This window comes from Nyctibius grandis, chromosome 9 (assembly GCF_013368605.1).
Source record: "Nyctibius grandis isolate bNycGra1 chromosome 9, bNycGra1.pri, whole genome shotgun sequence".
NCBI classification, from domain to species: domain Eukaryota; kingdom Metazoa; phylum Chordata; class Aves; order Nyctibiiformes; family Nyctibiidae; genus Nyctibius; species Nyctibius grandis.
The window spans coordinates 16615823-16629869 of record NC_090666.1 but is presented as its reverse complement, the minus strand read 5'-3'; the positions used below and the strand labels follow the sequence as shown (position 1 = coordinate 16629869).

At 36.0% G+C, this 14047-nt stretch overlaps 1 protein-coding gene across 3 annotated transcripts in view; it reads left to right on the top strand.

Moving 5' to 3' along the window:
• The window catches only part of PPIG (peptidylprolyl isomerase G), a 30658-nt gene extending 17708 nt beyond the window's left edge, over nt 1–12950 (top strand). For all 3 annotated transcript variants that reach the window (XM_068408079.1, XM_068408080.1, XM_068408081.1), the window contains 5 exons: nt 8370–8571; nt 9624–9791; nt 10335–10419; nt 11242–11378; nt 11675–12950. In XM_068408079.1, coding sequence (XP_068264180.1) covers nt 8370–8571; nt 9624–9791; nt 10335–10419; nt 11242–11378; nt 11675–12794 — 1712 coding nt within the window. In that variant the 3' untranslated portion in view covers nt 12795–12950. The remainder of the gene's footprint in view (nt 1–8369; nt 8572–9623; nt 9792–10334; nt 10420–11241; nt 11379–11674) is intronic.
• The last annotated feature ends 1097 nt before the right edge of the window (nt 12951–14047 follow it).

Sequence of the window (14047 nt, the reverse complement as noted above, 5' to 3'; positions counted from 1 at the left end):
CTGATACTGTGAAATATGTGACAGTTACCAGAGGAGATGGCTTCTAAGAATTTGCTGTTAAAGGAATAAGGAGGTAGCCAGTGAGGGAAGCATAATGGTGAATTTCTGTGGGAGGGTATGTTATGATAGCAAGGGAGGCTTAAACTAAAATATTTATTGTGTGAGCTTGTCTGGTAGGCAACACAAAGGAAGGAATTAGACAAGTCTTTATGGAATGAAAATAGAACTGATACTTCTTGGGTTCAGCAGGGAAGCCAAGATGGCACTAGCAGAAGGAATCACAGTAGAAGTTAGGTTCTTGGTGTGAATATTTTTCTCTTAGGTTAAAGTTGAGGAAAGGCGATCGGATTTTTGGGTGTCGTGATCAATATTCAAGTGAAGTGCTTTATGAAGGAAGCAAATCTATCTCTTTGTATAGAGATTAGGGATTTAGGGATGAGTGGATGATGACTTCACTGAGCGAACTTACTGGATGCTATGTGAATTGAATGATAAAGCGATCACAATTATAATATTGCAGAGGCCTAGATCAGAAGCTTTCACCTGGGATTTGAGAGGATGATCACCTAGAAAAGTGGAACACTGGTCATCCTTTTCTTTTTTTTTTTTTTTTTTTTTTTTTTTTTTCTTCCTTAAAGTTGGACGACCTAGTGAAAATGAATGAGAGAAGCTAAATTATAAAAGAAGAATCTCTCTGGCCAAGTGGTATTATTTTTAGAAAATCTTAAAGTTCTGGGGAAAATCCTGAAAGCCAGGGCTGGGGAGGGGAGAAGAAAGCAAGTATTAAGCCAGTATTGAGAAAGGTCATTATGGACTAGCTAAACTAATATAATTCTCAAGAAAAACTGTGGAACAAGTAACATAATATTAAAGCCTGGCTGCATTGTTTGAGATCATGACTTTGGTTAATCAAAGGTATATCTGGGATGTTTTCAAGACTGTAAGACACTGACATTCTGATTCAAAAACAAACAATAAACAGCTTTGTGCATTGGGCAGCTTTTAACAAGAGCCTCTAGTGAAGATTTCTTAAGAAAAGTGTATTTCTAGGGGATTCTGCACAAAGCAGTGCTAGGCTTGATTCATGATCTTCATAGATGTCCCTGTAGAATCACTGCTCCTAAAGATGTACTTTCTGCAATTAAGGCAGATTATGGCTGCCTTCATAATTCATCAAAGAAATTATTGTAATTAGGTCATTCTATCAGTGCAATTTATTTTAAAAAAAAGTATCAGTACAAATTATCAAGCACTGATACAGAGTACAAAGTTACACATTTAAGAATCATGGATATCTATGGAATAAGAGCAGTCTTAGAAAGTGGTGATTCTGGTAAGTTGTTCTTACCTGGGCTTTTGTGTATCCTCCCTTTCCTATTTTGTTACCCATTCAACTCCTAGAGTACTCATTTCTTCTGCGGACTTGTTAAACATCTTTGTTAGCCCCCTTTCCACAAGCTGGTTGCTATGATCACTTGTTTCAGACTTCTCTGTTCCAGATTATTTTTTTTTTTCCTAGTGAACTGGCCACTAGGTATAAACTGTTTTGGCTTTAGCCAAAACTGTTCAAAGTGAAGCTGGTGATGGTGCTTTTTTTCCTCTTCTCTTTTTCTCTTTTTCTCTTTTTCTCTTTTTCTCTTTTTCTCTTTTTCTCTTTTTTCTCTCTTTTTCTCTTTTTCCTCTTTTTTCTCTTTTTCTCTCTTTTTCTCTTTTTCTCTTTTTCTCTTTTTCTCTTTTTCTCTTTTTCTTCTTTTTCTCTTTTTTCTCTTTTTCTCTCTCTTTTTCTCTTTTTCTCTTTTTCTCTTTTTCTCTTTTTTCTCTCTTTTTCTCTTTTTCTCTTTTTCTCTTTTTCTCTTTTTCTCTTTTTCTCTTTTTCTCTTTTTCTCTTTTTCTCTTTCTCTTTTTCTCTTTTTCTCTTTTTCTCTTTTTCTCTTTTTCTCTTTTTCTCTTTTTCTCTTTTGCTCTCTTTTTCTTTTTCTCTTTTTCTCTCTTTTTCTCTTTTTCTCTTTTCTCTTTTTTCTTTTCTCTTTTCTCTTTTTCTCTTTTTCTCTTTTTCTCTCTCTTTTTCTTTTTCTCTCTTTTTCTCTTTTTCTCTTTTTCTCTTTTTCTCTTTTTTCTTCTTTTTTTTTTCTCTTTTTCTTTTTTCTCTTTTTCTCTTTTTTCTCTTTTTTCTTTTTCTCTTTTTTCTTTTTCTCTTTTTTCTTTCTCTTTTTCTCTCTTTTTTCTCTTTTTTTCTTTCTCTTTTTCTCTTTTTCTCTTTTTCTCTTTTTCTCTTTTTCTCTTTTTCTCTTTTTCTCTTTTTCTCTTTTTCTCTTTTTCTCTTTTTCTCTTTTTCTCTTTTTCTCTTTTCTCTTTTTCTCTCTTTTTCTCTTTTTCTCTTTTCTCTCTTTTTCTCTTTTCCTCTTTTTCTCTTTTCTCTTTTCTCTTTTCCTCTTTTTCCTCTTTTTCCTCTTTCCTCTTTTCTCTTTTCCTCTTTTCTCTTTTTCCTCTTTTCCTCTTTTCTCTTTTCCTCTTTTCCTCTTTTCCTCTTTCCTCTTTTCCTCTTTTCCTCTTTCCTCTGCCGGTCTTTCCTCTTTTCCTCTTTCCTCTGCCGGTCTTTCCTCTTTTCCTCTTTCCTCTGCCGGTCTTTCCTCTTTTCCTCTTTCCTCTGCCGGTCTTTCCTCTTTTCCTCTTTCCTCTGCCGGTCTTTCCTCTTTTCCTCTTTCCTCGGCTGCTCTTTCCTCTTTTCCTCTTTTCCTCTTTTCCTCTTTTCCCCTTCCTCTGCTGTTGCAGTTGTGTGGTAGGTTGTTTGTCTACAAAAACATCTACATCCAGAGGCATTTGTGATACAGGACTCCTCACAGTAACAGTGTCATCTGATCAGCAAGAGTCAATTACGGTAGTGTTCCATAATGCGTATCTTTGGGGACTTGATTACTGTGTATAATTCTTGTTGCAAGAAACAGTGGGTCCTTAATCAAGCAGTGAAAGACATAATAGGAACCCATGAAAAATAATTGAAGCAAGATGTGTGCAAAATAGAAAAAAAGACCTGATACTTTGAACAGCTGGATGATTAAACACTGCAAGAAATTATCAGGGAAAATATCTGTCTAAATGTCCTGAAGTAAAGGCACCCTCTTTTCCGCGGCTGCTGTAGTCCAACACAGGTTATTGGACTTGATATAACGTAACTATTTAAGTGTCGCTGCTGTGAGTTACTAGATGGGATAATCTGTCTGACTTCTGTGCCTGAGCCCGACTGCTTTCTGGCCAGGTCATTTCTTCATTGTAAGTTCAGGAGTCTGGTATCATGAGGCTAACGTAAGACTTGCTGCAGTCCGTAACAAGCTGAGATGTGGAGAGTGCTTGGCTGTGCCATGCAGCGTGATCATAGAATTAATGAAGCCTGGCAAATACTATAGGTCATAGTGAATGGAGCAGGAAGTGATCTGTCTATTTCAGATGTGGTCATAAGTTTAAACCTGATCCTAAAGTTAATGAGCTGGAACAGTTGGAGTGTAAACAGAAGTCTCTCTTGCTGACCTTCATGTTGCAGGATTGGTTTCCGTTGTTGTTGTGACATGTAATTGGCCAGCACCAGGTTGGTTCAGTATTCAGAACAGAATTCTGCTGGACAGAGATAGTTAGATGTCACCAGAAAGTACATCCAAAACCTCTCACCAGATACTATGTCTTTACAGTGTAAAGAGTTCTGGGCTTTGTGGTTGGTTTTGGTTTTTTTTGTTTTCCTCCTCATTGTTTCACTCCCTACTTGCCACATGATGTCCCAAATACATCTGCCATTGACATTATTTGCTGCGTGTTAAGAATCGTATTATGTTTGTTGAGGTAGTTGCTCGCTAACTCACTTTCACTTCTATCTATTACTTACTCATTTTAAAGTAGTAACTATAACATACCTAAACTTGTTACAAGAATGCCGATAAAACTGTCACTGATAGTTTTTGACACACTTAAAACAGATGCAGGAGGGAGAAAATACAAGAAATAACTGCATTTATTGATGCCTTATTCAGACATTTCTGAAACTGAGCTTGGAGGCATCTTGTTTTGCCTGAAGGCAAGTAGGAAACAGTATAGTGCAATACAGTGGGTTTTGTTGAATGGGCCAAAACCAAAAGTGTTGAATAGATAAGAAGTATTTGAAAGTGTCTTGGGACTTAAATTAGTTAACTTTTGTAATACTTTTCATGTTCATGGTATTTAGAGCTCAGGTGAGATTCCTCTTTTTGTTTGGGTGTCACCAGGCCTATATGACACCAAGCTGCTTTGAAATCAATTTTGAAACTGTTCTGTTTTCTTTTATAAATATATACTTGTTACATTCTGTAAATGTATATATTTATTTAGACAATCTAAAACATATAAAATATTACAGAGACTTTCTATTAAATATAGCGCTTTAGTAAGGACATTGAGCAGAAGTTTGAGAAAAGAGACCAGGTATCTTGGTCTGGAACAACAAGGGAAGTAAAAAAATATAATGACACCCCTGTCTTTTGAAAGCATTTGCAAGAAGCTTTAAAAATATCTGATGAGAACTAGCTGATTTCAATCAGCAGGCTGTCCTAAATGGGTAAGACAACTTGCTAGTTTATACAGCACCCAGAAATGACCAGAAGACTAATATAATCTATGAAGTACGGAGGTTGTGTTCCAGTTGGTTGTCAGGCTTTCATTAGTCTGTATCAAATGAGGCTTGTGAATAAACACATAGAAGACCATGAAAAAGTCACTGTAGAAGTCATACAGGTATGACTTGTGTCTGTGATGCTAATCTGAAAAACTAATACAATTTAGTGCAATGGGATTAAATTTCATCCACTGTACCAGTGTGGGGATTTGGTAATGTTAGGAGAAAAAAGTATCTGTAAAGAGTGAGAGGCCAAGATGCCGTACTTAGTTGTTTCTGCTGATATTTTTCTGCACCGTATATCTGATCCACTGTTACCTGAATTAAGCCCCAGCTAGCTTGCTGTCATCCAGATCTTTTATCTCAGCCAATTCTTTTGGAAGCAAGTGTTCTGCATCACTGTGACGAGGAGATCTTTTACCAGTGAATATATCACTGCATTCTGAACGGAACACCTCACAGAGTAGGATACTGGATTGCTACAAAAGAGATGTTCTAATGCTACCAGCCAATGCCTTGCTGAAGATAAAGAACAATACTGCCTTAGCTTTCATTACAGATATTGTCATGAAAACATTGGAACAATACTAAAAGCTACTGATAGACTTAGAACATCAACGCATCACGGTCTACAGGCAGAAGGTGTTCTGGGCAAGACATGGTAGACGAGAAGATGGAATGACGGGAGTAAAATATGACAACTTCATATATTTGAGATTTCACTGGTTTATGTTCAATATCTATATACAGAACTAAAGTTAATATTAAGAGATGATGCTATGAATGAGAGCTTAACTGTTGCTTTTCTGAGAAATGCTGACTCTGTCCTCCATTAGGAACCCATAATTGTCTGTCTCTGCAGTTGGTATAATACATCCACACCTAACTTTGCTACTCTAAAGCATACCCAGTTATCTCCAGTTTCCAAGAGGCAATATGAAGTTCCCACAGCACATCATCTGTCATGAAGAAGATGCCTGAAGTGCAACTGGGAATGTGTTTTGGGGAACTATGGATCCGTCCTTACTGATTTTTATCATTCTATACCAAATGAGAAATTTTTTTGCCTGTGAAAAATTAAGTTGGTAGGAAGTACTAGCTTATTATTACAAATAATACTTCCATAAGTATTATACTAAGACTCATTATCCCCAAGACTCATTTTTATTCTCTTCTCCGACCAGTTTAGCAAGGAATTTTATGTAAGCTTTATTGCTTTTGATCATCCTTGAAAAACGGCTACCTCTCATCATGCAGTTTTGCAAAAATGAGATCAAGTTAGTGTTGAACTTCAGATTTTCCACATTGAGCTCACATGATTGCAGTTACATATGCCTACTGATAACTCTCAAGAGTCAGTCAACTGGGTAGTAGCTGCTAAGCAGCTGAAGGTCTAATATTGATAATTCAAAAAATTGATACACTGTTCCATTAAATAGCCACTTGTGTTTTCAGAAGGGCAGTTACCAGATCTGCTCTTCGTAGAAGTGTTTCCTCTGCCTCAAGTTCTCTGCATGAGTATCACCTTTTTTTGCCTTCAGTTGTCTATCTGTTTATATAGAATTAAAAGAATTCATTTTCCAAATAACTGCACACTAGAAGTTGAATAGCTGTTAATAGATACTTCTTAGTATTTGGTGCTGCTGCCACTTTAACTTTTTTTCTGGACACCTGTAAGTGTGGTATATGATCAGAAATTGCTAGCAGGGAATTCTGAAGTGGAGTTTTTCTTCCCATCCATATGTACAAAATCAAGGCTGTTCATAAGTAAAAAGCTGGTTAATAACCTTAATTCTTTTAAGTTCTTGAAATCTTTTATCTTCTGACACTTGAGTTATAGTAATACCCAAGAGGATTTTCTTTCTGTAGAGCAGGGACAAAAATCATCGAATAGGAAAGTTATAACATATCTTTACCTTTTTTTTTTTTACAAGAGTTTGTCTAATTACTTGCATTAATTATTTTATAACAATAACTGATACACATTAGCTAAGTACAAATTGCATCTTGTTGGGCAGAAGTGGAAGCCAATAGAAGAAATGCTTGGCTAGACTAAACAGCTGAATTTCTGTCTTTAATAGAAAAGAAAAAAAACCTAGGCTATTCAGGGAGACATCTGTATGTTTTCTGCTATGTGAAAACATTGTGTTCTCTGAGTCTCAGTAGTTTTCAGATGCAGACAGGCTGCATAGTCATAATCTTGTCTTCGGTGCCTAATGTTTTCCTTTACTTGTCTTGTGCAGAAGAAGAGCAGGGCGTGGGAGGTTGCATTTAAATTGCTTGTATGTTGATGTAGGTGAGGTAATATCTCTAAACCATGAATTCTTTGGATAGTGCAAGCTATTAAAAGCTTTGCAAAATAGGCTAATACTTTCAGCTAGGGTTCATACGCAGTTTTAAAATTTGCTTCTATCTCTGATCTGAAGCCTGTTCTAAGGCCTTAACAGGTGTTCTCCTAAAATATGGATTGTTTGCTGTGGCGAGGAAACGGGCTGTTTGGACATCAATATTTATTTTTGTTATATTTTTCTTCTGTTTAATGATAAAGGTTCTGTTTCTTCTCTCTGTGGCTATAGTATGCTGTGTAGTGAATGATGGGCTATCTGTGCAATTTGCAATGACAAAATAAAATGATATTTGATGCTAGTTAGAAAAGTCAACTACAGCAGTCCAAAGACAACCAGTGTGCTCTTCTGGATTTTCTGGGTAGAGCTTTTAATTTTCTGGAGTGATACAAATTTCATAACACCTTTGAAGAGTATTCATACCATTTAACTGATTTATCTGAAGCATCATAACTCAGAAGCCTAGACTTCCTTTAGTGAAGTTTTTCTAGTATGTTTTTTATTGTATATATTTTTTTCAAATTAGTGTGACTCTGAAATAATACTTGCATCACTTTTAATAGTTTAACTAGGTCTCAGGTCAGTTAAAGGGCATTAACAGGTGTGTTTGTTCTTGGATTATTTCTTGTCAGACTAATACCAGATTGCCAGTAAGTTGCTAATTTGCAGTTCCAGCAGCCACATGAGAAATGGTGAAATATGTAATTAAGGACTAGTCTGCTCTTTAGCAGGGTTCCTTTTTGTACCAGATGGTTAGTAAGTTATTTGTATCTTTCTGTTAAAAGCAAAAAAATACAAAACAAACAAGAAACCCAAACAACAAATGATGAGCTGGAGCATTAGGACTGTTCTCTGAGCATGGTTTCACTTAGCAGGAAGGTTGGTTATTTGAATCTTCCCTCTGAGCTAAATTCAATGAGTAACCAGTTTAGTCTATGCCACTTATTTTCTGTTTCAAAACTTCTCTTGTTTGTGATTTGAATAGATTTTATATGAAGTCAGGTTAAACGTGAAGCCAAAGAAAATTTTTTATAAACACTTTCTAAATAAATTTTAAATAGTTCTTCATATGTAGCTTATGTTGTATAAAGCATCATCTGAAAACTTAAACGGTTCTACAAGTTCTTGACAGTATACATTTGATACTTTAAAGCTTTGTAAATACAAAATGTTGGAAATTTCTTAGGTATTTCTAGACATATCCTTTTTTTGTACTTGGGAGAAACAGTGTTTTCTTCAAAATTTCAATTTCCCTTTAAGCATTTTGAGGAAGTAGTCTCATGGCACAATTATAAGAAGCTTGGGCAGATACTAGATAGGTTGATTTTTCTGAGATTTATTTAGAAATGTTTCATATTAAAACGTGTCTTTGCTATTCTGACTTAAAGCCAAGAAAGAAGAAAAGAAAAGACACAAGTCTTCCTCATCCAGCGACTCTGAAAGTTCAAGTGATTCAGAATCATCTTCTGATTCATCATCGGATTCTGAGAGTGCTTCAGAAGAGAAATCTAAAAAACGGAAAAAGAAACACAAGAAAAATTCCAAGAAACATAAGAAAGAAAAGAAAAAGAGAAAGAAAAGCAAGAAAAGGTCGATTTTGATATTTGTTTTGTTACACGTACACATTACAGTACCATTTTCTTGTCCTATAACTACAGAATAGTATTCTGTAACTAGTGAAGTAGGTATTTTGAAGTTTGGGAGACAATCGGTTTCCATGTACAAGCTTAAATTTTTCTGATATGATGGCAAAGGACAGTGTCCATGTGCATACATGCTGCAGCTTGTAAAGGAGTGAAGGAACAGACTAAGACTTACTTATATTTGGCTTGAAAAGTTGGAGGAGTGCTTGATTTGAAATGGGTGGTGATAGCTTGTGTCCCTAAACTCACTTCTGTGTAATTCCATTTAAATTATATGCAGTGGGACTTACAAAAAAGTAGTATGCAGGAATAAAAGCAAAACTAAACAAAAAATTCATAAATTGACATACTTAACAACCTTATTTCTGTCTGATATGCCAAAAATCTTGCAGTTTCACTGGAAGATAGTAAAACTCAAAAGGCGCTCTTGCTTCTGAAAATGTTATTTCTCATCAAATAGTTTTGCTTATAGTTCAATGTGAGATACAAGTTGTGTAAGTCACATTTTTCTAAGCTAGCAGTAAATCGTAAGAAATGTTCACTCAGGGCAATGCTACCTCAATATTGTTTCTGTGGAACTAAGCCCATTTCACACAAGTTTGTTTATACCAAGTACTTGGAATTACAATAGTTTGTAGCCAGTTACATGTGCTAGTGTAAGATCTGAATTTGACTCTCCTGATAGTGTTTTTGAAAGAAAATAAATGTTTTAAAAAAAGCTGTATCTACGTGGAGAGTAAATGTCTGTTCAGTGTTGCACCATTGGAATTCATAGATAAAAAATGTTGGTCAGAATTTTACTGCAGTTATACATTTTGGAGCAAAGATATCATAAGGAAAAAAAAGTTTCTTCTGAAATAGGTCTGTTTCCTGAGTTTCTTGTGGTATCATTGTGTATTGAATTAAGAGAATTTCTGAATTATTTAAATAGATTGAAAGGTCTTCCCTCATCCAAGTAACTCACTTTAAGTATTAATATTTTTTTACACAAAAATAAAGCTCATCCAGTGAAAGTGAAGAGGAAAACCCTGAAGCACAGCCATTATCAACTGTCCGTCCTGAAGAAATTCCTCCTGTACCTGAAAACCGGTTCCTGATGAGGAAAAGTCCTCCTAAAGTAGATGAGAAAGAAAAAGAGAGGAAAAGCAGAGAGAAGGAAAGAGAAAGGTAATATATCTGTTTTGAGTCTGACTACATGCTGACGGTGGTATGGTCATGTTACTGTTTTAGGACTCTAATGTTAAGTAAGTCCTTTCCCTATTAAACAGCTACGTGTTGTGAGAACTGCTGGATGAAAAATGGATTTTTTCAGTTTATTGGCAACCGTTGTCTTTATCCTAGAACAAAGGCTTAGTCTTTGAAAATGGTTTTAGTGAATGAAAAATTTGAAATTACTGATTCAAGAAAAAGAAAGTAAAATGCATTGCAACTGCATTTAGAATTTATTGGAACTGTCCAATCGGAATCTATAATTTTTTCTTCTCTCAAAAATGGAAAAACCTGGAAATCTTGTAGAATATTTTGTGGTCACAAAATCTGAAGTTTTTACTGTGTGGTTGTTACTGTCTGCACTGATAATAAAAAAATAAAATTACATGTGTGTTTTCATTTAGTTTAATTTCTGAAGAGGTTTTAAAGTTGGTTTTATTTTCTCTTTCATACTTTCTTTGATGTTATAATCAATATCACTTTCTTCTAAATTATTTTTAGTAATCTATCAAATTCACAGTCAACATACCAGAGGAGACTGTTAGTGACCAGATCTGGAAGGAAAATAAAGGGAAGAGGACCAAGGGTAAATATTTACAATCTGTTCCCAAAAATGAACAAGGTGGTAGCACAGTCTTGCTGCTGGTATTACCATTTTTATTAGGATGGTTGATTTTTAAAAAAAAAAAAAAAAAAAAAAGGCTTTATGGTGTATTATAATTGATTTGGGGACTGAGGCTTGAAGGAAGACAACAAGGAAAATTAAATTAATTTCTGTTGCATACTGAGTTTATTTGAAGGAGGAGTGGAGGGGGCGGGGGGGGAGCTTTCTTTGTGTTGCTGTAGTATTCTGTGAATTAGTGAATGGAATTAGCTCAGAAAGGGTTCTAGTGAACACCAGAACCAGCACGACATCAGTGCCAGGAATGTGGGGAAGACTTCTCCCCTTTTTGCCAGGGGGGGGCTGTCAGATTGGGTCTTCTGATTTTGTGAAGCCATATGCTATGCACTGCTTGTAGCAAGTGTTTTTAATAAGAAAAGTCTCTATCCCTCAAAAGAAAAAGTGTGAAGTGTTGTTTGCAAAGCTCAGAAGAATTTTCGTTGTTAGAAAAGTGAGTTGCATTTGTGCTAATTAAAAGCAACAGACCTCTCAGCAGAGTACAAAACCCCTGAAATAGAAGCTACCTTAAAAATAGTTATTAGATCAGACATTTTGTATTCCTGCTTTAGCTGAAGTCAAATGTATTTTTCAGTAAGTTAATAACTTGTCAGTGTAAACTTGGTATATACATGTGAAGAGTCATGTTAGGTGCTATGTGGAATGGACCGCCAGGGATAAAAATCTTGCTTAGCTATCACAACATGTGAAATTCAAACTTACACACAATTTTCTCTTTTTCTCATCAAGCGTTACCGGACGCCTTCCAGATCCAGGTCAAGAGATCGATTCCGACGCAGTGAAACTCCTCCACATTGGAGGCAAGAAATGCAAAGAGCTCAAAGAATGAGAGTGTCTAGTGGAGAAAGATGGATAAAAGGGGACAAGTAAGATCATTTCTTTCCAGAGTAAATGCATTGAAGTTTTTTTTGTATATTAAAAGTAATACCTGTTGTCTTAGATTTTAATTACAGTTACTTTCAAAAAAACAGGGCACTGACTTGGTTATCCCATTACTTAACTATGTCTGATTCTAATTGTGCTACTGTAAATACATAGTTATTAATATAGATGACCTAATGTGATTTAAGTTTCCATCATGAAGCTGTCTTACTTCTGACTTAATTTTTCAGAGTGGTGGGGATTCAGAATATTTAAAAAATCATATCTTTCTCTCTCCTAGGAGTGAAATAAATGAAAACAAGAAAGATAATCAAAAAAGCCCAGGAAGAGGAAAAGAGAGAAAAATATCAGACCACAGACAAGTTTCTGAAAGTCCAAGCAGAAGAGGGGAAAAAGAGAAGAAAAAAGATCACAAATCCAGCAGTAAAGACAGGGAGACAAGAAGAAATTCAGAAAAAGATGACAAGCATAACAGAAGCAAGGCCAAGAAAAGAGCTAAATCTAGAAGCCACAGTAAAAGCCGAGAGAAATCAAAAAGTAAAGAAAGAGACTCTAAGCACAGTAGGCATGATGAAAAGAGAATAAGATCAAGAAGCAAGGAGAGAGACCATGAGAAAGGTAGAGAAAAAGAAAAGCGTTATGATTCTAGAGGGAGAGATAAAGAAAGAAGTAGGAGCAAGGACAGGAGTAAAAGGGCAAGCTCAAGAAGTAATGAACAAGACCATAGGAAGAGTAAAGACGGGGAGAAACGTAAATCAAGAAGCAAAGAGCGTGAGCATGCTAGAGGAAAACATAGTTCCAGCAGTAGAACAAGGGATCGAAGCAAAAGCCGAGACAGGGGTAGGAGAGGAAGATCGAGAAGCAGAGACAGAGATCACAGTAGAAGTAAAGACTATTCAAGGAATAGAGATAGAGAAACAAGAAGAAGAGGAAGATCAAGAAGCAGAGAAAGAAGAGGTACACCAGATAAATACAGAGGAAGGGAAAATAGGAGGAGGAGAGAATCAAGGAGCTCAGAGAGGGAGGAAAGTCAGAGCAGAAACAGAGAGAGGTATTCAAATCGAGAAAGTAGAAGCTCGTATAAGAGGAATGATACTGAAAGCCAAAGGAAGAGGCGTTCAAAAAGCCGTGAAAGTAGCAGTCCTGAATCCAGTAAAGAAAAGAAGTCTAGTAGAGATCAGGATAGAAGTCCAGAGTCAAAAAAGAGACCGAGTAGCAAAGAGAGAGAATCAAAAAAATCATATTCACTCAGCAGTAAAGAAAAGGAAAAGACCAGATCCTCAGCAGAAAAAGAAATAAACCAAAAATCAAAGAGTCAGGAAAGAGATCGTGCCCCTAGTAAGGATAAAAAGTCTGATCATGAAACAAGTCCTGGAACAGATGACGACAGGCACGGATGAGTGTGTGGACTTAATGTTTCCGTTGTCTCAAAGTTCTAGAGACATTTTGGGGAACGCTTTTTTTTAAGATGTGGACTTCAGTTTGGTCTTTTGATAATCTAAAACCTGGATCATTTGTACTGCTAAAGTTTTAATAAACTTGAAATGAAAAATGAATTATATGTGTAATACAGTGTGCTGTGTTTTAAATATTTCATTGGTTTATTTATCCTTGTGTGTTGGCAGCTAGAAAGGTAACTTTTATGCCCCATTTATTTGTTACCTGATGACCTTAGTTTAGTGCAAACAATGGCTGCCTGTGAAGAAGCTTGTTTCATGTGTGAAGAAGAAAGCTGCACGTATACTACATGTCATCTTAAAGCTAGGAGAATGTTGCAAGGTGTCCATCACCCCAGTGTTGCTACATCTGTGTTTCAATAGGTATAAATCCTAAGGAAATTAATTTATAGAGGAAAATTACTTTTTTTTGTAATCACAAAGTGAATTAATTTTAAGTAAATCTTCACTGTATTTCTTAAGTATTTCTGTCACTGCCAACAGTAGAATTCATTCATGCTGTGAGACAGTCATCTGTGTTTGGGAGTTACTTCTTTGTCCTAAAAAAAAATTTTTTTGAAGTGCTCATCAGTGTCATTTTTTCCCCTGTAACCTCCTTTTTCTGTTCCATGCTTTCATGTTTGTCTATTGCAGAAAATTCAGCTTGGATGGTTCAGACTACCCTGCCTCAGCTGCTAATTAATGGATGCACCAAGATGAAACAGATTACCAGAATTCACAGTGGGTGTCAGAGTAAGGAACCAGGAAATCCTTTCTACTCTTGCTGCTTCTTAGCAGTCTATGAGAAAACTATTGCAGTTCCCCAGTACTGGTGTTTGGGGTAGTTGAAGCAGAATTTAAAGTAATGTTGTAAGACAGGCTCTTAATCTTTTTAAAACAAAAATTTGCTTTCCTCCCTGCATCCCCTCATTCTAAAGACTGTACTGTGAATTCTTCCTTGTTCTTTACTATGTGTGTTTTCCTCAAACCAATTCCCTCCCTCTTATGCTTTCCTCTCCTGCCTCTAGGACCCCACCCCTGTTTTTCTCACCACCAGACCCTCATATGAAAGAGAAGGAGGTTGGCTTGTGTTGCTGCAGGAGTGCCCGTATATGTGCAATCACCAAAGAACAGCCGGTATGTTGGTAACTTAATGTAGTGGGCTGAGAAGAGGATAGATTTGGTACAGACCCCAACACTTCCTTCAGTCCTTTGAA